The sequence below is a fragment of the Atractosteus spatula genome, chromosome 13, assembly GCF_055471065.1.
Source record: "Atractosteus spatula isolate fAtrSpa1 chromosome 13, fAtrSpa1.hap1, whole genome shotgun sequence".
NCBI lineage: Eukaryota > Metazoa > Chordata > Actinopteri > Semionotiformes > Lepisosteidae > Atractosteus > Atractosteus spatula.
Window position 1 is genome coordinate 1,129,167 of NC_142718.1, and position 23,234 is coordinate 1,152,400.

Here is a 23,234-nt window from a genome sequence, read left to right on the forward strand (position 1 = left end):
CACACAGAGCACACAGAGCCCTGCTGTGGTCTTCCCCACAGTCCTGCTGGTGTCTCAGCAGGGCTCAGTCTCTCTCCTGCACACAGAGCACACAGAGCCCTGCTGTGGTCTTCCCCACAGTCCTGCTGGTGTCTCAGCAGGGCTCAGTCTCTCTCCTGCACACAGAGCACACAGAGCACACAGAGCCCTGCTGTGGTCTTCCCCACAGTCTCTCTCCTGCACACAGAGCACACAGAGCACACAGAGCCCTGCTGTGGTCTTCCCCACAGTCTCTCTCCTGCACACAGAGCACACAGAGCACACAGAGCCCTGCTGTGGTCTTCCCCACAGTCTCTCTCCTGCACACAGAGCACACAGAGCCCTGCTGTGGTCTTCCCCACAGTCTCTCTCCTGCACACAGAGCACACAGAGCCCTGCTGTGGTCTTCCCCACAGTCTCTCTCCTGCACACAGAGCACACAGAGCCCTGCTGTGGTCTTCCCCACAGTCCTGCTGGTGTCTCAGCAGGGCTCAGTCTCTCTCCTGCACACAGAGCACACAGAGCACACAGAGCCCTGCTGTGGTCTTCCCCACAGTCCTGCTGGTGTCTCAGCAGGGCTCAGTCTCTCTCCTGCACACAGAGCACACAGAGCACACAGAGCACACAGAGCCCTGCTGTGGTCTTCCCCACAGTCTCTCTCCTGCACACAGAGCACACAGAGCACACAGAGCACACAGAGCCCTGCTGTGGTCTTCCCCACAGTCTCTCTCCTGCACACAGAGCACACAGAGCACACAGAGCACACAGAGCCCTGCTGTGGTCTTCCCCACAGTCTCTCTCCTGCACACAGAGCACACAGAGCACACAGAGCACACAGAGCCCTGCTGTGGTCTTCCCCACAGTCTCTCTCCTGCACACAGAGCACACAGAGCCCTGCTATGGTCTTCCCCACAGTCTCTCTCCTGCACACAGAGCACACAGAGCACACAGAGCCCTGCTGTGGTCTTCCCCACAGTCCCTCTTCTGCACACAGAGCACACAGAGCCCTGCTGTGGTCTTCCCCACAGTCCCTCTTCTGCACACAGAGCACACAGAGCCCTGCTGTGGTCTTCCCCACAGTCCTGCTGGTGTCTCAGCAGGGCTCAGTCTCTCTCCTGCACACAGAGCACACAGAGCACACAGAGCCCTGCTGTGGTCTTCCCCACAGTCTCTCTCCTGCACACAGAGCACACAGAGCACACAGAGCACACAGAGCCCTGCTGTGGTCTTCCCCACAGTCTCTCTCCTGCACACAGAGCACACAGAGCACACAGAGCACACAGAGCCCTGCTGTGGTCTTCCCCACAGTCTCTCTCCTGCACACAGAGCACACAGAGCCCTGCTATGGTCTTCCCCACAGTCTCTCTCCTGCACACAGAGCACACAGAGCACACAGAGCCCTGCTGTGGTCTTCCCCACAGTCCCTCTTCTGCACACAGAGCACACAGAGCCCTGCTGTGGTCTTCCCCACAGTCCCTCTTCTGCACACAGAGCACACAGAGCCCTGCTGTGGTCTTCCCCACAGTCCTGCTGGTGTCTCAGCAGGGCTCAGTCTCTCTCCTGCACACAGAGCACACAGAGCACACAGAGCCCTGCTGTGGTCTTCCCCACAGTCCTGCTGGTGTCTCAGCAGGGCTCAGTCTCTCTCCTGCACACAGAGCACACAGAGCCCTGCTGTGGTCTTCCCCACAGTCCTGCTGGTGTCTCAGCAGGGCTCAGTCTCTCTCCTGCACACAGAGCACACAGAGCACACAGAGCCCTGCTGTGGTCTTCCCCACAGTCCTGCTGGTGTCTCAGCAGGGCTCAGTCTCTCTCCTGCACACAGAGCACACAGAGCACACAGAGCCCTGCTGTGGTCTTCCCCACAGTCCTGCTGGTGTCTCAGCAGGGCTCAGTCTCTCTCCTGCACACAGAGCACACAGAGCACACAGAGCCCTGCTGTGGTCTTCCCCACAGTCCTGCTGGTGTCTCAGCAGGGCTCAGTCTCTCTCCTGCACACAGAGCACACAGAGCACATAGAGCCCTGCTGTGGTCTTCCCCACAGTCCTGCTGGTGTCTCAGCAGGGCTCAGTCTCTCTCCTGCACACAGAGCACACAGAGCCCTGCTGTGGTCTTCCCCACAGTCCTGCTGGTGTCTCAGCAGGGCTCAGTCTCTCTCCTGCACACAGAGCACACAGAGCACACAGAGCCCTGCTGTGGTCTTCCCCACAGTCCTGCTGGTGTCTCAGCAGGGCTCAGTCTCTCTCCTGCACACAGAGCACACAGAGCACACAGAGCCCTGCTGTGGTCTTCCCCACAGTCCTGCTGGTGTCTCAGCAGGGCTCAGTCTCTCTCCTGCACACAGAGCACACAGAGCACATAGAGCCCTGCTGTGGTCTTCCCCACAGTCCTGCTGGTGTCTCAGCAGGGCTCAGTCTCTCTCCTGCACACAGAGCACACAGAGCCCTGCTGTGGTCTTCCCCACAGTCCTGCTGGTGTCTCAGCAGGGCTCAGTCTCTCTCCTGCACACAGAGCACACAGAGCACACAGAGCCCTGCTGTGGTCTTCCCCACAGTCCTGCTGGTGTCTCAGCAGGGCTCAGTCTCTCTCCTGCACACAGAGCACACAGAGCACACAGAGCCCTGCTGTGGTCTTCCCCACAGTCCTGCTGGTGTCTCAGCAGGGCTCAGTCTCTCTCCTGCACACAGAGCACACAGAGCCCTGCTGTGGTCTTCCCCACAGTCCTGCTGGTGTCTCAGCAGGGCTCAGTCTCTCTCCTGCACACAGAGCACACAGAGCACACAGAGCCCTGCTGTGGTCTTCCCCACAGTCCTGCTGGTGTCTCAGCAGGGCTCAGTCTCTCTCCTGCACACAGAGCACACAGAGCCCTGCTGTGGTCTTCCCCACAGTCCTGCTGGTGTCTCAGCAGGGCTCAGTCTCTCTCCTGCACACAGAGCACACAGAGCACACAGAGCCCTGCTGTGGTCTTCCCCACAGTCCTGCTGGTGTCTCAGCAGGGCTCAGTCTCTCTCCTGCACACAGAGCACACAGAGCACACAGAGCCCTGCTGTGGTCTTCCCCACAGTCTCTCTCCTGCACACAGAGCACACAGAGTACACAGAGCACACAGAGCCCTGCTGTGGTCTTCCCCACAGTCCTGCTGGTGTCTCAGCAGGGCTCAGTCTCTCTCCTGCACACAGAGCACACAGAGCACACAGAGCCCTGCTGTGGTCTTCCCCACAGTCCTGCTGGTGTCTCAGCAGGGCTCAGTCTCTCTCCTGCACACAGAGCACACAGAGCACACAGAGCCCTGCTGTGGTCTTCCCCACAGTCCTGCTGGTGTCTCAGCAGGGCTCAGTCTCTCTCCTGCACACAGAGCACACAGAGCACATAGAGCCCTGCTGTGGTCTTCCCCACAGTCCTGCTGGTGTCTCAGCAGGGCTCAGTCTCTCTCCTGCACACAGAGCCCTGAGTGCTGAGTGAGCCCTGCTGTACCAGTGTCTTACAGAGAAGGAGCTCCGCTGCAGGCCAGAGGTCAGAGGTCAGGTGTCGTCTTCATCCCGAAGAACGAAGACCAGTTTCCTTCTAGACCAGGGCTACAGTGCCAGCGCTGGACGGCCAAACGTTTCTGGTTTCCCTTCTGCATGAGCCCATTCTGCATTTGCCTCTTTGAACTTATTATGTTCTTAATTAGACAGGCTGGATCCTTCAGGCTGGACAGCGGCCCTGGAGGACCGGATTGGCTCTCCTGGTCTGTCCCATCATCCCCTCACTGATGACCCGGCCTGAGTCCCAGCGGACCCACAGCAGAACCACAGCGGGCCCGTGTAGGATGGGCTGGGTCCAGTATACGTGCGGCCGAATCTTACAGCCCAACAGGTAAGAAAGACATACTAGTATTCCTTGGTTAATTGTTGTCAATGTTGTAAATGTGAACTGGGATGAATAAAATTTGTGAGAACTAAGATGGCCTTTGCTTGTCTGTTATTTAAGATTGCTGCAGTAGACTATTACATTTAGCCCACTATGTGGGACTGGGCAGGAATGTGAAACAGCAGACTGACAGTATTAAACTGCACCGTGAGAAGTGAATTTCAGGAGGACTTCGTTAAGTTACTGGAAACATACAGAATATATATAACAATCATTATTGATCCACAGACTGACCCTCTTCACTGCACAACTACAATAATAATAATAATAATAATAATACTTGAATCACACATAAATAATATCCAGGAAATACTTTCCTTCGATCCTGGAGTTCCATGAATATTCCCCACAAGGTGACCTCTTCCACTGAAACAGGAATTATTTAAACACAGTTCTACCGCTGGGCTTACGAGCTCCTGACTGGGCTCTGGGGGAGAGGGGGCAGTGCTGTCTGCACTCCGTGTGTCTGCCGTCAGTGTGTGTGACAGAAACCAGAAACGAGTTGGTGATAGAAGTTTTTTTTGCAGATGTGCAAGCCATGCACAGTGATACACTTACTGCGGGAACGCGGACTGATCTGTTCGTCCACCTTAATAAAGGTGGAGGAAAGGCAATCAAAACACCATGAACACTGGTGGGGGAGGGGAGGGCAGATGACTGAATTAAGGGTTGTAGTTCTGTGCTGTAGTGGAACTCCCCGCAGTGGAGTGTAATTACAACGGCTTGACCACTAGAGGCCGCCAATGAGGCCTTTCACTCCTCCATCTTCAGTAACTGCTCAGCCCAGACAGGGTCCCAGTGAGCTGTCAGAGTCTGACGAACTGTCAAGAGTCTTTTCAGGTCCTATAACCAGAAAGAATAAGACTGCAGAGATGTCAGAAAAAAAATACTTTACAAACCGATAGGGATTTTTTTGTGGTGAACATAGACACTGTCATGTTTTTAGAGACATTAAGACCCTTTGGTTTCCAAATCTACGCGTCCCAGTCTAGTATCTCTGGGGAAAAAAAGGCATGAGTTGTTTTTTTTCGGACCCATTGTAACATCTCTAGCAAAAAACGTTTGTTGTCCCCTTGAGGCAACAGCTGGCATTTTAGCAACAGGAGTGAGCAACTCTGCCAGGTGAGCACCAACTGCAAAAACCTGTTTTAAGGCATGAAAATATCTTTCTCTTTTACGTCAGGCTCTCCCCAGGCAAACATCACATTCACATTTGCGTCATACATCGCATGCATTTAACTATGACAAACGGCATTCCAGCGAGTACAAGGACGATGAATGGGTGTGTCTATACACAAATAGGGGCGGGAGCGTGGCACAAGTTGCTCAGCCTTGCTGTAGAAGTTGATACCCCGGATTCTTTCGAGAAAGAGCTGGATGAGACCTTCCGATCGGCTCAGGAAACGCGCCTTTACACAAAGGGCGGTGAGAGGGTGGAACAAGCCGACACCCTGGTTTCTTTCAGAACACAGCTGTACAAGATCTTGGGATCAATCTGTTTCTAACTGACTACCCAAGAGGCTCAGTGGGCTGAATCTGGTGGCTCCTCTCCTTTGCGACGCTGACACGTTCTTCTGTTTTTCCACTGCAGTCAGAACCGAACGGCCTTCTGTCCTCTCAGCCACCCAGCTGGGCTTGAAACAGGAGTCCCGGTTCTAAGCAGAGGAAGTTCGGCAGTTGTTAAATAAAACACGAATGCAGGCCTTCTTCCTGCTCCCTGCGCCCTTTCCATGCTTATATTTTTGCCAAACACACAACAGTAAGACCCTGGCCTTTTAATCTGGGGATGCCAATTGGCTGTTCCTAACCAGTTCGGTCGGCCAAACCCAAAACACGTTCCTCGCCCATTTACACCCAGCACAGCCTCGGCGCACACGCGTGTGCTAAGGACAGCTGTGTAGGAAATGGGAGAAATGGGGCGCTCCTGTCCTTGATCTCACGGTGATGGGAACAGATTTATTTTAACCACCCCTGTTACAGGCTGCAATGTCCCAAGCCCTTTTCTACTGAGCAATATTTTTGTACAGTAGACCCTTGTCTGACGCGGAGGAGGGGCGTTAAATCCCTCCAGAGCACAGCGATAAACACCTTCTTTAGCAAAGGGGGATACATGAACATACCCTGTAAAGCAACCCAGTTATTGAGGGGCAGAGCGGTGGTCCTGTGGCTCAGGATCTGCGCCTGGGGCTGGAAGGTTGCCGGTTCGTATCCTGAGGCCGGCAGAGGAATCCTACTCCGTTGGGCCCCTGAGCAAGGCCCTTAACCCCAGCTGCTCCAGGGGTGCTGTACAATGGCTGACCCTGTGCTCTGACCCCCAGCTTCTCTCCCTGTCTGTGTGTCTCATGGAGAGACACACGAGACACACATGCGAAAAGACGAATTCCTAATGCAAGAAACTGAACAGTATATGGCCAATAAAGTGATCTTATCTGATCTTATTTTGTAAGGCTACTGAACCCAAACAGAGTATAAAAACTCTCAAAGAAAAGGACAACTGGAGAAGTCTGCACTGCAGAACTGCATGTACAAGAAGCGGTGTCACCAGTGACACGAGAGACCTCGCAGCACTGAATGGAAAAGGACGTTCTGCAAGATCCGGCTGGTTAGTCTTTGCACAAGGGCCTCTGAATTATAACCTAGCCGCGCTGCAGGCAGCTGCAGGTGCGGTTCAGTGGTGCCGACAATCCGAGACCGAGAGCTCGTTCTCACACTGTCGTCAGGAGTCACGGGCCACTTGACCAGGTCCACTCGCTGAAGACCCTACTGAAGGTGTAAAGTGAGTTACACTGTGCTTCGCAAACAGCACATGAGGACCTGCGTGGTGTTGTGAGGTGAGGCAGTTCGGCCCTCTGCTTCTTCCACCCTGTCGTAACAAGGCTCTGATAACCCGTGCTGCTAGGGCTACTTTTCCACAGCCCCACCCAGAACCCAGTGCTGCAATCTGATAACGACCGCACAAGTCCTGAAGACCCCAGACACAATCAACTGTTTTATGCCGCGCCTTCGAAAGCGAAAGCTTCTGTCTCCGAGAGGCACAGCGCAGTTCTATCAGGAAGCTGTGACCCTGCCGCAAGTCGGCTCACACCCAGCCCTCACCGCACACGAGGGCAGGAGCTGTGCCGCTCGCACGCACAGCAAGACCGAAAGCGTGTCTGCGCTGTCCGGGCCGGCAGCCGATTCCAGGAACCCGCCTAACTGCTCGACTCGCGCCCTGGGGCAGACTTCCCTCTGCTCAGCTTCTGAAGAGGCGACTGCGAGCGTCTCTGCCCAGATCCCGCCGACAATGGGTGAGTATTTTTAAACATTTAGGTCTTTCGCACCTAAAGGGACGAAGCTGCAAGGGGAGAGGGGGGCTGGGTCGTTGGGGGTGATGTTGCGAAAGCGAAAGTAATTCAGCAGAACAAAAGCCGTCATGTCGCAGATTATAATTCACCTGTGCCACTCCTTTTAACAACATTCCCGCAACAGGCAAAATAAACACTACAAAACAAGAACACGTCACACGCATTCTTCTGTGTGTCCCGAGAAGGAGAAAGACATGACAGAGATTGACGCCACAGAATGACGCTCGATGCTTCAGAATGACAGTAGGAGATCCGAGGCGAGAAATCAAATAACACAGATATGCAGAAGAGTTATAGGACGATTCTAGAATAATAAGGATCAGTCTTTAGATCATTCTACAGGAACAGCTTGTGAGTGCAGATTGAGAACTAGTTGCACAGGGCACAGCCTGGCACACACTATTGATTAGCACACAATAAAACATCCCTGCATGCAGAGCAATGAGTCATTAAAAAGTGTGAAGTCCCTGCTACATTCAAAGTTCTGTGTGCTTAGGTACTGAAAACAGCGCTGTTCCAGGAAGGAAGTGAGAGCCACAAGCTCTCCTGTTTTTCTTCCTGCCTGTCTCACAGGGGATTCGGTTAAAGTTTACACAGACGCTGCAGAGAATATAATCGCAGAGAGGAGGTGTGCAGAGAGATTACAGCCACACTGGACGCTCCGCCAGGTTCTGGGGGGGTTCCTGCATTGGGCTCGACATCTGCCGATCTCAAAGCAGAATCAGATTCAGAAATGGCTGCTCTGACATCCGGCACAGGGCTGTACCAGTTTAAAGAGACGCTGCTCAGCGGGCGAGATGTCCCAGTCCGAGTGTGAACGGGCCCAGTTTGGAGGGCCTGGACAATTGATCAAGATGACAACGTCGTACACTCCTCCTCCCCTTGAGCAGAGACAGGCTTCTGCCCGGTTTCGTGCTGAGAATTTGAAACCCAATCCCGGGAGGTGCGAATAGTTAAAAACAGACACGGCGCATTAAGGCGAGTCATGAATGGACAGAGCATTCAGGCAAACCCGGGTGCGAGGAGCCGGTCGGCATCACCGATGCTCGGCTGTACTCTGAAAGGCAATTGATGGATATTGTAGAATAAAGTTTATTTTTAAAAAAATGCTCCCCCCATGGCTACAATTTTTTTTCCCGCTCCTGAAACCAGGCGAGGCAAGATTAGACATGCCTTTCTGTACAATCAGGTTAACCTGCTTATATATCTCGCTCCAGCCAGAAATAAAAATAAAAAGCTCAGCTAAGCTAAGGGGGCTGTTTTTTCTTTAGTCAGCACGCTCCAACCTCCTCTAGAGGAGCGGGCATCGGGGCCGACGCCTGCAGAGCACCGCACCAGCCCCGGCCTCTCCTCCCACCACCTGCACACCTGTAGGAAGGGGTTCCGAGTGACAAACAGGGCGCCAGCAGTCTGTGAACATGCAGTATCACACCCTGAGCTGTGCCACAATTGCAGAATGAGTTGCTGTGCTGGGTGGATGCCTTACAGTGCTGAGTCCGCACCCCCTGGTTACAGATAACAGCCGAAATCAGATCTCTCGGGCTTGTGCTCTGATCAAGGCCACAGTGCTGGTTTTTCCTTTTTGCCCTTAAAGGGACAGACCTTCATTTCTGTCCTGACAAGTTTTCTTTGGTTCCATGTTTTGTCCTTGAATTGTCCTTGAAGCCCTCAACAGGAACGATGAGAGAATTGTGCTTGTAAATGTTCAGAGAATGTGATTCCCTTCTTTGCCAATATGTTTTGTTGTTTTTTTTATTGACTAAAATATTCTGCTATGGACCGTTCTTAGATGTCTCCCCATTTGAATTAGATTTAACCAGGTGAAGATGAACGAGATTTCTTCGTCTGTTAGAGGTGCGTAGAACGTGTTCTGGAGGAACAACAGAGCGCTTGTCTTTCAGATCCCAGTCACCCGTCGGAGCTGCGGCTCGTCCTGCTGGGACAGACCGGAGTGGGGAAGAGTGCCACAGGGAACACCATCCTGGGAGCAGAGGAGTTCCCATCTCGCACCAGCGCCTCCGGCACGACGCGGCACTGCCAGAGGGGATCGGTGAAGATCAAGGGGAGGCGCATCACTGTGGTGGACACGCCTGGACTGCTGGACACTCGGCTCTCCCCGGAGGAGACTCGGTTCCTCAGGGACCGCTGCCTCTCCCTGAGTGACCCCGGCCCCCACGCGCTCCTCCTGGTGGTGAAGGTGGGGCCGTTCTCAGACAAGGACAGGAGGGCGGCAGACAGGGTCCGGGAGCTGTTTGGAGAGGAGGCTCTGAGGTTCACCGTGGTTCTGTTCACCCGGGGAGACGACCTGGAGCAGCAGAGCCTGGAGGAGTTTGTCCGGGGGAACAGAGACCTCCAGCTGCTGGTCCAGCAGTGCGGGGGCAGGTGTCACCTCTTCAACAACAAGAGCAGGAGTGACCGCGCCCAGGTCAGAGAGCTGCTGAATCTGATAGACAGGATGGCCACCGACAACATGGGCTTCTTTGTCTTCTCCGAGAGCCAGAGAAGAGACGCAGAAGTTGGCAAAAACCGATCGATGAGAGAAAAGCCAGTCATTGAAGAACTGCCTACCTACAGTTATAATAAAGGTAGGTTATAAAATCGAGCAGGAGTTCTTGCTATGTGTGTCAATTTAGTGCAGATGGGAGGGCTCCAAGACAAACAGCATGGGGCAACAGCTTTAAATCAAAAGATACAGAATTCCTTCACATGATACAGAATTAAAGCCCCGACACTCATACAAGTTAGCTTGTTGGAAAACGTGGATTCGAATAGATAAGAGAATAGAAAGATGCAGTCAGTTGTTTTGTTTGTTAGACAGAAAGTTTTGAATTGTTTTCTCATTAAATAGACGACCGCTGTTTGTCAGGCGCAGCCCAGGGGGAGCGAGACGAGCGCCTGCGGATCGTGCTGGTGGGGAAGACGGGGGCCGGGAAGAGCGCCACGGGGAACACCCTCCTGGGCAGGGCGGAGTTCGAATCCGACGCCAGCCCGGCCTCGGTCACGCGGACCTGCCGGAAGGGGACGGGAGAGGTGGCGGGGAGGCCGATAGCGGTGGTGGACACCCCGGGGCTGTTCGACACGCAGCTGTCCGGCGAGGAGATCCAGAGGGAGATCGCCAGCTGCGTCTCCCTGTCGGCGCCGGGGCCCCACGCGTTCCTCGTGGTGATCCAGGTGGGGCGCTTCACCCAGGAGGAGCGGGAGACGCTGGAGGTGATCAAGGGCATCTTCGGCGAGGAGGCCGGGCGGTACACCATCTGCACGTTCACCCGAGGGGACGACCTGGGCGGCAAGGCCGTCGCGGAGTACGTCCGCGCGGCGGACCCCGGCCTCCGCGACTTCATCCTGCGCTGCGGAGGAAGGTACCACGTCTTCGACAACCGGACCGGCGGCCGCGCCCAGGCCCGGGAGCTCCTGGGGAAGGTCGACCAGATGGTGGCGGCCAACGGCGGCGGCTGCTACACCAGCGAGATGTTCCGGCGGGCGGAGGCGGCCATCCGGCGGGAGCAGGAGCGGAAGCTGAGGGAGCGGGAGGAGGAGATGGGCCGGGAGAGGGAGGAGATGCGGGCCCGGTACGAGGAGACCCGGCGGAGGCTGGAGGAGGAGCACCTCCTGGGGCGCGAGCGGATCCAGGAGCTGGAGGGCGACCGGGAGAGGAGGGAGCAGGAGAGGCGGCAGCTGGAGGAGAGCCTGCAGGCGCTGCGGAGACAGATGGAGGAGATCCACAGGAAATACGAGGACGAGGCCCGGAGACGGGCCGAGGAGTTCAACGCCTTCAAGGACGAATACGGGAAGGAGGCGAACAGAGCTGGAGGAGGAGAGAGAACCGCCGAGGCCGGGCAAAGAGCGGAGCAGAAATCGATCAAAACAGATGTGAGATTCACGGTGGTAAGCCTGTGCGTTATACAGTAAAGCACGACTCCCGCTCCAGTCACAGGTCGGCAAACCGCTTAGCTCCGAACATCTGAGGCAGATTGAAGTTCTTCAGCCCCACAGCACGTTACAACAGGTAATTCTCTACACACGGGCACTTGTAAAAGACACGAACCACTCTGAACAGATCAATATCACCCCACCTGTGTGGTTTAGGACAACCTGCACCATCTCGAACAAGTAAAACTATACAAAACATTATCGACGGCCCAGGCAGTTCTGGTCCAAGTATTTTAGCACCTTAAGTGTGTAGGTCTGCATTATAAGCGTGCGGATGTTACTGTAGTCACTTGTTAAATTAAAATATACATATATAAGGTTTGAATTCACAGTTGTATCGCTATAGCAATGCAGTAAACGTGCATTTTGAAAAGACACAGAATAGTACACGATTTAGGTAGAAAGTTACACAGGGACGTGTTTAAACACCGTTATAAAAAAACTCCATCGTCCTCCATCGTACACTGGAGACCCATTGGACCACATTTAAAGTTTTTTTTTAAGAATAAAACATCGACTACAGAGCCCAAACACGGAACCGGAACCGATACACCACTCGGGTAACACATATCCCGAACCCAGCCGGTCGGTTCTGGACTGAGGGACTCATAGGACCCTTCCCTTCGTTGTTACAAAAAAAACTAAAATTTCACAGACTCGTTCGTTTATTTTTGGTTTTTATTCGCTCATTTTTAATTTTTGAAGCGCACCCGGCGGGCCTCGCGCCGTTCCCCCAAGGAGGGGGGGGGCATTGGCGCGAATTGGGGGAGTTTTGCCACTTTTTAAACAAAAAAATACAAAAAAATCACTAATACAGACATGGGATACTGCATATAAAACAGCAACGTGCTGAAAACACAGAAACTCGCGTCTGCTTTTGACCTCACTGATCGGCTCAATCTCTCCAGACGCTCACAGAAAAGTCATCATACGATCGCCTCAAAGCGCCAGTTTATCCCATCCCAATCCAAACCCTCTTCGCAAGCTAAAGAAAAAAAAGGCAGAAGGGACTTACTGTTCCCCCTTCTTCTCGTCTGCGTCAGCCGCTCGCTTTTTCCTCTTTTCGTGGCCATTCTGGCGCCATTCCCGCCGCCGGCCGCAGGAGCGCAGTTCCACCGGCGGCCACGGGGGGGCGCGCCGCGGCCATCACTGGCGCAGGCCGCTGGGCGCACCCTGCCAGCACACGGGCAGAAACTGCTCCTCCCTTCATCCTCCTCTTTTTACACTTCCGTTTCTTTCACGGAAAGGCTGAAAACGATACTTAAGCCTGCATCGCTCGTTGTGGCTTCGACCATGATACTTGCTCGTTAGGATGCGCATTAAAAGAAGCGGTCTGTAAAACAGACCCAAGGGCGCGTCACCCAATGCAGGACTGTGAGAGCTGTGCGCACCTCATCTTTGTGCACCCCCCATTTAACTTTTTTGTCATGTGTAACTGTCCTGTACCCCTGATTGAGTTATATGGACTCTTGTGTGTATTTGTTATCTGTTATCGTTTCAATAAAAAAAAATATAAAAAGAAACTTTTTGCTCCCTTTATTGTCCTGGATGGGAAGTGTACAGGCAGGTACAACACTGTAAACAACACATTCAGCACGACACGAACGCGCTTACACAGAGGAGGCACGCCGAGTCGCCCCTGCACTGCAGAAAATAAAGCAGTCGCTTCTTTGCTTCAGTCTTCAGCGGCTGCGCACCTCTCCAAACACTCCAAACACTTGACTGCGAAAGTAAATGACTTGGGCCGAGGCTGACAAACAGCGGGTGCTGTGTATTTAATGTTGTCCCATGATCTCACCGGGCGGGGTGACGTTAACGCGCCGGGCTCACGGCCGCTGGGGCTCCGCTCTGACGTGGGCAGCGGTCTGTGGGGGAGTTTGCATGCTGTGTCCTGCGGTTTTTGCCCCGGTGGTCAAGTGTCCACCCAGGGTCCAGACAAGCGGGTGTTACCCGCGCCCCGTGCCTCTTGACCGGGTGAGAGTGTACGGCGCTGGGGACTGCAGCGTCTCCCTGTGTGGGTGAGCTACTGGAAATGAACGCCTCTGCGCCGGTGCAGTTACAATAATAATAATAAACGTTACTTTATATAGCGCCTTTAAAGGTGGCTTCTCAAAGCGCTTTAAAGTTCCCTTTCCTGAGCCCCTGGTACGAGTGAAGCCCGTGCACGGTGACTGGTAACGGCATGCAGGAGTGAGGAGGGTGAGGAGGGGGGAGAAACTGCGATGAATGAGGACGCCGGTCCCACCGGTCCCACCGGCTGCACAGCCCGGCTCGGCGGAGGAGCGCGTGACCCCCGGGGAGCGGCTGTCATCAAACAGTCCCAGGGTCGCTATAGTTACAGGGCAGCGGCCTAAGGCTGACGTCAGCCCAGCGCCGCCCCCTGGACGCGCTCTCCTGCCTGCGCTGCGGGCAGGGCAGACCGAGGGGCGCTCACACTCGGGGAGCCGTCGAGCTGTGTGCCGTCCGCTCTCTCCGCACCGCCGTACCGCCGGACACAGCCATGGCGTCGCTGCGGCCAGCGGAGGGGACAGCAGCGGGAGGTAAGGGGCTAGTCTGCGAAAAGACAGACTTGCGAAAAGACAAAAAGACAAAAAAAAACCGAAAAGATTTGCGAAAAGACAAATTCCTAATGCAAGAAATTGTATAGGGCTGATAAAGAAACATTATCATTATCATTATTATTATAGTTCACCGGCCGGAATGTCGCTGCCAGAGTAAGAGACCGAGCGAGAGAGAGACAGCGCTCCAGGGCAGAGTACAGTACAGTACAGTACAGAGTACTGAGCCGTGTGTTCCCATCTAGCTGCAGACAAGGAAGTTGTGGATACTCTATAGGGTCCATACCGACACGGAAACACTTCACCTCTGCCCTCTATAAACAGACACGTTTGACTATAGAGACTTTAACTCTATAGTCTACATCCAGACATGATCAGGCTCTGAAAATACTGTACCTAAACTCTATAGTGAACAGTATAGGAACCAGTAAAGTTCATTCCTGCTGAAAAGAGAAGTGAGTTTCGGGGTCGGGGCCTTCTCCGTGTGTGGGGGTACAGTCTAGACAGACCTGTTCAGGCAGTATTTTGTGATTTTTATCCCTCCCGCTGAGCTCGTAGAAAAGACGTTTCACTGCCTGCAACTGCTACTGCTGCTGCTGTATTGTTGTGCAGTTGATAAATCAACTTTGATTGATATATAGTAAATACCTAAACTCGGTGGTGTTCAGTATATACAGTCATGTTCAGGCTATATACAGTAGTAAATACCTAAACTCTGTGGTGTTCAGTATATACAGTCATGTTCAGGCTATACAGTAAATACCCACACTCTGTAGTGTTCAGTATATAGTCATGTTCAGGCTATATACAGTAGTAGATGTATAAACGTGTGTAAACACGGAGTGACCGGCTGCCCGTGTGGTTCCCTGCAGGCGAGGCGGCGGCCCGGCCCGGCCCGGAGGTGTTGCCTGCAGGCGAGGCGGCGGCCCGGCCTGGCCCGGAGGTGTTGCCTGCAGGCGAGGCGGCGGCCCAGCCCGGCCCGGAGGTGTTGCCTGCAGGCGAGGCGGCGGCCCGGCCCGGCCCGGAGGTGTTGCCTGCAGGCGAGGCAGGGGCCCGGCCCGGCCCGGAGGTGTTGCCTGCAGGCGAGGCGGCGGCCCGGCCCGGCCCGGAGGAGCTGAGGCTGCTGCTGGTGGGGAGGCCGGGCAGCGGGAAGAGCAGCTCGGGGAACACCATCCTGGGCCGGAGCCTGTTCCGGGAGGGCGCGGCCACGCCCATGTGCCGGAAGAGGAAGGCGACGGTGGCGGGGCGGCGCCTGGTGGCGGTGGACACGCCGGGGCTCCTCAGCGGGGACGTCCCGCCCGCGCGCGAGGCGGACGAGCTCCGGCGGGGCCTGGCCCTCTGCGAGCCGGGCCCCCACGCCCTCCTGCTGGCCGTGCCGCTGGGGCGGGTCAGCGCGCAGGACGGCCAGGCCGCCGAGCGGCTCGGCGCCGCCCTCGGGGAGGGGGCGCTGGCCCGCACCCTGGTCCTGTTCACCGGGGCGGACCGGCTGGGGGGCCGCGGCGTGGAGGAGGTCCTGCGCGGCGAGGAGGGCGCGCGGAGGGCCGTGCAGCGCTGCGGGGGCAGGTACCACGCCCTGGACAACCGCAGGACCAGCCGCTGCGGCCAGGTCCGGCGGCTGCTGGAGAAGGTCGAGGCCGTCGTGCGGGAGGGCGGCGGGGGCTGCTACAGCGCAGGGGAGAGTCCGAGGGCGCCGGGCGACGCCGCCGCAGGGGAGAGTCCGAGGGCGCCGGGCGACGCCAGCGCAGGGGAGAGTCCGAGGGCGCCGGGCGACGCCAGCGCAGGGGAGAGTCCGGGGGCGCCGGGCGACGCCAGCGCAGAGGTGACGCAGCTTTTCGGCCAGCTGGCTCTCGGAGGGGTCTCATCCGGCTGTGTCCGAGCCAGGGTATGGGCTTCAACAACATGAACATGTTCAACATGTTTTTATGTTTCATGTACATGGGCCAGACATGGCTGTCAAACAGGCTGAGCAGCTAGTTCCCCACTCCCACCACCCTCTGTGTACAGTAGCGCCTCCTGTCCTGACTGGAGGAGCTCACCCAGCTGTGTCTGGAGAGAAGCCAGGGTATCGGCTCCAACAACACGGCTGGGCAGCTTGTTCAGGCCACCCTCTTTAATCTTCTCTGTTCCAAACGAAAGAGACCCGGTTCCTTCAGCCCGTCAGTGCGGGACACCCAGGCAAACCCAGGACAGCATCGGGCTGCTCTTCTCTAGGAGGATTCCCGAGCGGAATCGTCCGTCTGCTGAAAGTGTACGACACGTGACCTCCCCCTGACCGGAGTTCTGCGGTTTTGATCCCCTGTCTCTGTCTCCCCGTCTTTCACAGGAGGGGTCCCCAGGGCCCTCAGGGGCCGAGGGAGGGCCAGACGAGTCTGGTCCCGCCGAGCCGGAGCGGAGAAAGGAGAATCCGGAGGACACCCCGAGCGGGGAGCTACCAGGTAAGGGACGTCGATCCTCATCCACATCATTTCACTCCGCACCCTGGCTACCAGGAATCCGAACATTGGAACAGGAAAATCCGAACATCGGGTCCAGAGAGGAGTTTCCTGATCCTTCATCTCCCTCACGGTTCGGTTCCTGCGCTCCGGCATCCCTGCTCACCGCTCCTTCTCCCTCTTTCCCCTTCCCAGAGGAGCCCCTGGAGGACTGCCTGCGGATCGTGCTCGTGGGGAAGACCGGCGCGGGGAAGAGCGCAGCCGGGAACACCATCCTGGGCCGGACGGCGTTCGCCTCCCAGGCGGGCTCGGCCTCGGAGACGAGGGCGTGCCAGAAGGAGCGGGGCGTGGCGGCCGGCCGGCGGGTGGCGGTGGTGGACACGCCGGGCCTGTTCGACACGGAGCTGCCCCCGGAGGACACGCGGCGCGAGCTGGCCCGCTGCGTGGCCCTGGCCGCGCCGGGGCCCCACGCCTTCCTGCTGGTGGTCAGCGTGGGCCGCTTCACCCGGGAGGAGAGGGAGGCCGTCCGGCTGATCCGGGCCACCTTCGGCGAGGCGGCCGGGCGCTACACCGCGGTCCTCTTCACCCGGGGCGACGACCTGCGGGGCGAGCCGATCGAGGACTACCTCCGCCGGGGGGACCCCCACCTGCGGGAGCTCGTGGCGGAGTGCGGCCAGCGCTACCACGTCCTGGACAACAGCCCCTCGGGGCCCCGCGCCCAGGTCGGGGGGCTGCTGGAGCTCGTCGGGGCGATGGTGGAGGGCAACGGCGGCAGCTGCTACACCAGCGAGATGTTCCGGGAGGTGGAGGCGGCCATCCAGCGGGAGCAGGCCCTCATCCTGCAGGAGAGGGAGGACGAGGCGGCCCGGGAGGAGACGCTCCAGCTGGCCCGGTACCGGAGCCAGGTCCAGGAGCGTGAGGCCCGGCTGCTGGAGGAGAGGCAGAAAATGGAGGCCGAGAGGCAGGAGAGGGAGGAGATGATGAGGCAGATCGAGGAGCGGGTGCGCGGGGAGCTGGAGGAGCGGGGCAGGAGCCAGAGGGAGGCGGAGAGGAGGGAGTGGGAGGAGAGCCAGCGGAGGAGAGAGGAGGAGAGGCGGCAGAAGGAGGAGGAGCGCAGGAGGGAGGCAGAGGCCGCGCTCCGGGAGCGAGAGGCGGAGCTGGAGCAGCTGAGAGGTGAGCTGCACAGGACACAGCAGGCGCAGCAGGAGAGCAGGAAGCAGCTGAGCCTGAGGGCCAGGCAGGAGGCCGAGACGTCCCCGGCGGTCATCGCCCAAGTCGTCAGGAAGCTCGCCAAGCTGGCCATCAACGCGGCCTTGGCGTTCTTCGTGGGGCCGCCGGCCGCCAGGGCAGCGGGCCCCTACCTGGGCGAGCTGGTGGACTGCTTGGTCCCCCTGGCGGCCGCACAGCTGCGGAAGGCAGCCTGCAGCATCCAGTAGGGCTCGGACCGCCCGGACCGCTGGACCGGCGCGCTGCGGGACTCCAACCGCAGGGGCGCCGGCCCACGGGCTGTTTTTCGGCGCCGGCGCCCCTGCGGTTGGAGCCGCAGAGAAGGCGTGTACCTAGCGCGTCTCCAAGGAGACGGACCAGGCGTCTTGAAAACGATGGGCTGCAGATACAGGAGCAAGCCCTGCCCGCGTGTCTCCCCCGCGGGGATAAGATAAAGACACGCTATAGATAAGATTAATGATAGATGAAAATACAGATGAGCGAGACGCGCTCTCTGCTCACAGGATATAGGGATCAGCACGAACTCCCCTTCGCCACGCACGTTAACACGGGACACCCAGGAGACCCAAAGAACAGAATAGGAGTGAGTTTCAGGGCAGGGTGTGGGTGTGTTGAGTGACATGCAAGAGTGTGACAACCACTGCACTTCTCTGTGTTGCAGTATGTTTTATTTTTATCTACAAGATGATTTTTATATCCCTGCATGGCAATGAGAATTGTAGTTACAGCAGAGCTGCCACTAGAGGCCGCTAACGTCTGCCTGGAGTTTCACCTGAAGGGCATTGTCTAGTTTATCGGTGGTGGGATGTGAGCCTCATTCTCACAGGGGGATGATTTCAGAGGATTTGGGCTATAAAGGCCGGAACTGGGTGGTGGGTTGTTTTAGAGCAGGTCTGTGGTTAAAGATACCTGGTGAATAAAGACTCCTTCAACACATGTCTGCTGTCTGTCCTGAGTTTCATGGCCTCACTGCTGAACTCACAGTTCCCTTGGAGCAGGTGGCACAACGCTCGCACCCTGAGCTCAAGGGCTCCGCGTGAAGGCGGAGGTGTAGGAGGTACCGTGGAGTTTTCCAGGTGCTATCCCAGAAAGCACCTGCTGCGCGCCACAGAGGGTTGGGGACGATCCGGGATTGGGATGATGGATCCAGGCGAGGACGGTGTTAATGCTGTTGACACGGGCTCAGTTTTAAAACTAGAGACCAGAACTCCAACGCTTTCTGAAGAGGAAGGAGTGTAAACGTTCTCCTGCTCCACAAACTGTACATTTGATGCTGATAAAAGTTACTAATGAGAGGAGGCCATACAGCCCACCCACCTCGTTTGAGAATTAGTAGCTATCTTAATTATTGATTGATGGATTGATTGCTTGGGGTCCGCTGACAAGTGGCCAGATAAGCTCCTTGGATCAATAGGACCCAGTGAGCTCTTCGGGAAGTGGATCAGCCTGAATAGCGTTGCTTGCCTTCTGTCTGAGAAGAGCTGATTTTCAGAGCCGCCCTGCCTTCAGGAAACCTGGAGACCGGAATGGCAGGGTAGCTGCCGAGACGTAAACGATCCGTTATTTAAAAAGGGACATCGGCGTAAAACGGGCCGGATCTTCACGTAGCGCGAGGTCTGCGTCCGCGTGACGGAGCGGGAGGTCTCGGGCCCCTGCTGCCAACGGACACGAGGACCGGAGGGAAGGGAGACGAGCGCCGCGCAGGCGTCCGCAGGGAACGCGGGCAGTACACACGCGGACTCTCCCCCAGGGCTGGGAGGTGCCGGAGATTCTGGGAAGAGAGCGATGAAAGCAGGCGTGTCCGCAATCCGGACGGGAGCCGCAGCCTCGCCCGGCCTCCTCTCCTCCTCAGGCTCCGCGGGGGGGGGGGGGGGGAATTCCAGAAACACGGCCTCCGTAACGCTTCCACAACAACAGCGAGGTGTTCTTCCTCCCCGTTGCAGGCTGTGAGTCTCCAGAGCGGAGGCAGGATGGGACCGGAACGGCAGGCGCGGGGCCAGGAGCCTCCGCGGACTTCCTCCGGGATCGGGATCGGGATCGGGCCGTGGCGCCGAGCGGCCCGAGCTCGGGGTCCGCGCTGCGGCTCGTCCTGCTGGGGAGGGCCGGCGCGGGGAAGAGCGCGGCAGGCAACGCCATCCTGGGCCGGGAGGAGTTCCCGCGCGGGGCGACCGCGGCCTGCCGGAAGGGGAAGGCGGAGGTGCGCGGGCGGCCCGTCGCCGTGATCGACACCCCGGCCCTGTCCCGGACGAGGGGCTCCCCCTGGGGAGGGGCGGGGCGCGAGGTGGTGAGGTGCTTCTGCCTGGGCGCTCCGGGGCCCCACGCGTTCCTGCTGGTGCTCCGGCTGGGGCGGTTCTCTCGGCACGACTGGGAGACGCTGGAGCTGGCGTGCAGGACCTTCGGCAGCGGAGCTGTGCGGCACGCCGTGGTGCTGTTCACCCACGAGGGCGAGCTGGGCGGCCGGCTGCTCGAGGACGCCATCGCCGAGACGGGCGGGGGCCTGGCCCACCTCGTCCACCTCTGCGGGGGGCGCTACCACGCCCTGGACCTCCGGCGGGCCGGCAGCAGGGCCCAGGCGGCGGAGCTGCTGGAGAAGGTCGACGCGCTGCTGCGGGAGAACGGGGGCGGCTGCTACGCCGGCGCGGCGTTCCGGGAGGCGGAGGCGGCGGTGCGCTGGGAGCAGGAGAGGATCCTGCGGGAGCGGGGCCCCGAGATCCGGCGGCTGGAGCAGGAGCGGAGGGGCATCTTCCTGGGGCGGGTCCAGGGGGAGGTGCTGGCGGAGCTCTGGCGCCGGGAGGGGGAGCGGGCCAGGGAGGAGGCGGAGCAGAGCAATCCGCTCACCCGGGCGGCGCGGTGAGGGGCGGGACCGCCCGGAGGAGGGCTCCCCAGCGCCCCCCGGTGGACACACGCCAGCGCTGCCTGAAGCTCCAGCCTCTCGGGGCTGGCGGGAGGAGTACAGGCGGCCCTGAGCCGAGCAGACGCTGGAGTCCTGCTGCAGCCCCCCCCCTCCTGCACTGGGGGCTGGACAGAAACCGCCTCTCGCCCTCCGTTCCTGTAGTCACCCCTGCGCAGAGAGTACAGCTCCTTCAGATTCGGTCTGCAGGTGAAAGAGGGTTATTATATTATAGTCGATACTCATGACATCGATAAACACCCCGATATCGCTTCCGGACAGACGGGACGAATCGACGCTGGTGGATAATTGCGCGACACCTTCAGGCAAGCACGCAGAGCCCACAGAAAGTTCAGGGCGAAATAATTCACAATCGCATCTCCGCAGACACGTGAGAGGTACTGTACTGGGTGAATCTGCTGGTACCCAGACTAAGAACGGGTTGATACGCTAATGAAGCAATATAGAACTTTTCGCTATAATAAATATTTTAAGATTACAGTAAAAAGAGGTTAAACCGCTCAGAGGAAATCTTTGGAAATCGATTTTAATATCGAAGGTGGGAATGAGTTTCAAAACGGTTGTCAATTAAAAGGTACGCAGATGTGTGTCGACACAGGGAGAGTCTCACTGACGAGTTTGGTTTTATATTGCGACTATGATAAAAACTCATCTTCTGGGGTTAAAATTCCGGTCCCGTGCGGGTCCGAACCGTCAGGACCGGCACCGGTGTGTCTGTGGGCTGAAACTCGGTCCGCCCTCCTGAAGCGGACCTCGCCGTCCCGGTTTACAGGGAAGTCAGCGAACCGGCCGGACGGGCATGGCCAGCGGCAGAGCGGACCCGGGCAGGACCGGAGGTTCCGTTCTCAACCCGCTCGACCGACCCCGGAGCGAGCGCAGGTGTGATCGCGGGTAACCTGCGGGAGGCGCTGCTGAGGACCTACCCCGCTCCAACGCGTGTGAAGATCTGACAGTCAGAGGGGAAAATGATCTTCCTGCGGGGAGGAAGTTTATTCCTTGGAAGGTCCCGCTGTGCGGGTTTCAGGCGCAGAGCGACGTGGACTCCCGACTCTCCTCCGCCTGAGCTCTCCGAGGGAGAGAGACCGGCGGTTTCCAGCGCAGGACACCGTCCCTGTGACAGCGTAACAGCCCGAGGCGCCGCGGCAAAGACCTCGTACGGGCGCTGGCGCAGGTCCTGCTGCTGCGCCCACCGACTCGACACTCGCCCGCCTCGGGCACCTCACAGGCCGCTGTACCCGCGAGTTCATCATACGGGCTCACCGCCTGAACCCCTGGGGGTCGCCAGCCCAGGTCCAGGGAGGGTGGGGGGATCTCCGCAGAGCCCCAGTCGAGCCGGTCTTATAGCCAGGCCACCTGTGCAGCTCCGAGGAACAATCGAGTAATCCTCTCTGTGCCTCACCAGCCACACTGAGCCCGGTTCCGCTGCTCCAGGTGCTCCGAAAGTCAGGCTACACGGGCGACAGAACCGCCCGGGTCGGGTTCGGAGACGCTGACCTGCAGGTTTTCAGTTCAGCTCAGCTCCTTCCTGGGTTGATGGGACCAGACTGATTTAAACCCCGAGCCGGAGAAGTACTGCAGAGCGAGCTGCCGATTCTCAGAACGAAGGCGCTCGGTTGATCTTCGCTGCTCAGGGGACCAGCGTGACGTCTCGGGAGAGAAAGGACCCGTGAGATATCGCAGGGGACCCTCTGACGATGAGGGGCCCATACACCGACAGCCAATCAACTCTTCATTACCGCCGAGCGGGGCAGAGATCCCCGCATGCTTCTGATCACATGTTCACTATTCCTGACATTGATCAGACCTCGTGCACGAATGATCAATATTCCCGATTTGTTCTGAAGTGCGATTTCGGGGGACACTTTTTACAGTGCTCGTCTTATCCAGTCAGCTCAGCGTTGACTGGGCACAGGGGTTAACCCTGTCTGGCAGACGAGCTTAATGAACTGATCACAGCTCAATAGTTGCAGGACTTTGGAATGCGATCATTCCCAGAGTCTGGGCTCTCCTGGGGCAGGACTCGAGACCACTGCTCTACAGGACTCTAGCCCAGTCACCAGGGGAAGCTGTCCTGCAGCCGGGCAGAAATCGGTGGTAAATGTTTTCAGGCACGGTGATTCTGGGCTCTGCGTTGACTGGGGGTGGGCAAAACTACAGAAACTACACTGATGTCACTTCTGCCTTTTTTTATTCCTATCAGTGATATCAGATTCTTACACAACGCCGTTCTTACAAAATGCACATCCGTTCCGTACTGTGGTGTGTATTTAGAGATAACAGGTGAGTTTTGTCCAGACTTTAGCGCTGACTTTGGCAGCTCCTTTGGCATTATGAGTACTGGAACCTGGTGTTTTTGCTCCACATCCCTGCGACCCTTGGTGTAAAGGAAGCACCTCCTGTCCTTGGTTTTAAACATTCTTCCCTTGACTTTAACTACTTGTGTTGTCTGTTGGGCTTCACCCCTGGTTCTGAAGTCCACTGAAGATTCTGAAAACCTAAATAACTTTTCCTCGCAGCGGTCTGTCTGAGACTCGCTCTCTTTAGTGTCTACCGTTCGTCAGCGCGGGACGTTCTGATCAGCACGGGAGAGCGTCTGATCGCTGTCCTCTGGCCTGCTGCCTGAGCACTCACACGCGTGTCTGTCCTGGGGACCTCATCCTCATGTGCCGCGCTCTAAACCCAGACTTGTAAGTGTGGTGCGCACGGCCGCCCTTGCTGAAACGTCTCCCTGCCGCGATACTTTTGAGTGAGTGTTCCGCAGAGATGCCATCAGGAGAAATGAAAACAAGCGTGCCCCCTTCGGAGGAACACGTAAAGCTTTATATCGGGCTGAAAAGAACAGAGACACAGCTTTTCGGCTGTGGAGCCCTTGTTCCGGTTGCGTCTCTTCTCTCCAGCAGGG

At 57.5% G+C, this 23,234-nt stretch overlaps 1 protein-coding gene across 1 annotated transcript; it reads left to right on the forward strand.

Moving 5' to 3' along the window:
* The first annotated feature begins 9,128 nt into the window (after positions 1-9,128).
* Positions 9,129-20,921, forward strand: LOC148821530 (uncharacterized). The gene is made up of 9 exons (XM_088930753.1): positions 9,129-9,859; positions 10,123-11,179; positions 12,248-12,434; positions 13,122-13,178; positions 13,546-13,744; positions 14,635-15,644; positions 16,086-16,197; positions 16,390-17,367; positions 19,365-20,921. Exons 1-9 carry the CDS (start codon positions 9,730-9,732, stop codon positions 20,273-20,275), a joined length of 4,641 nt encoding a protein of 1,546 aa, XP_088786879.1. The 5' UTR covers positions 9,129-9,729; the 3' UTR covers positions 20,276-20,921.
* Positions 20,922-23,234: the final 2,313 nt, after the last annotated feature.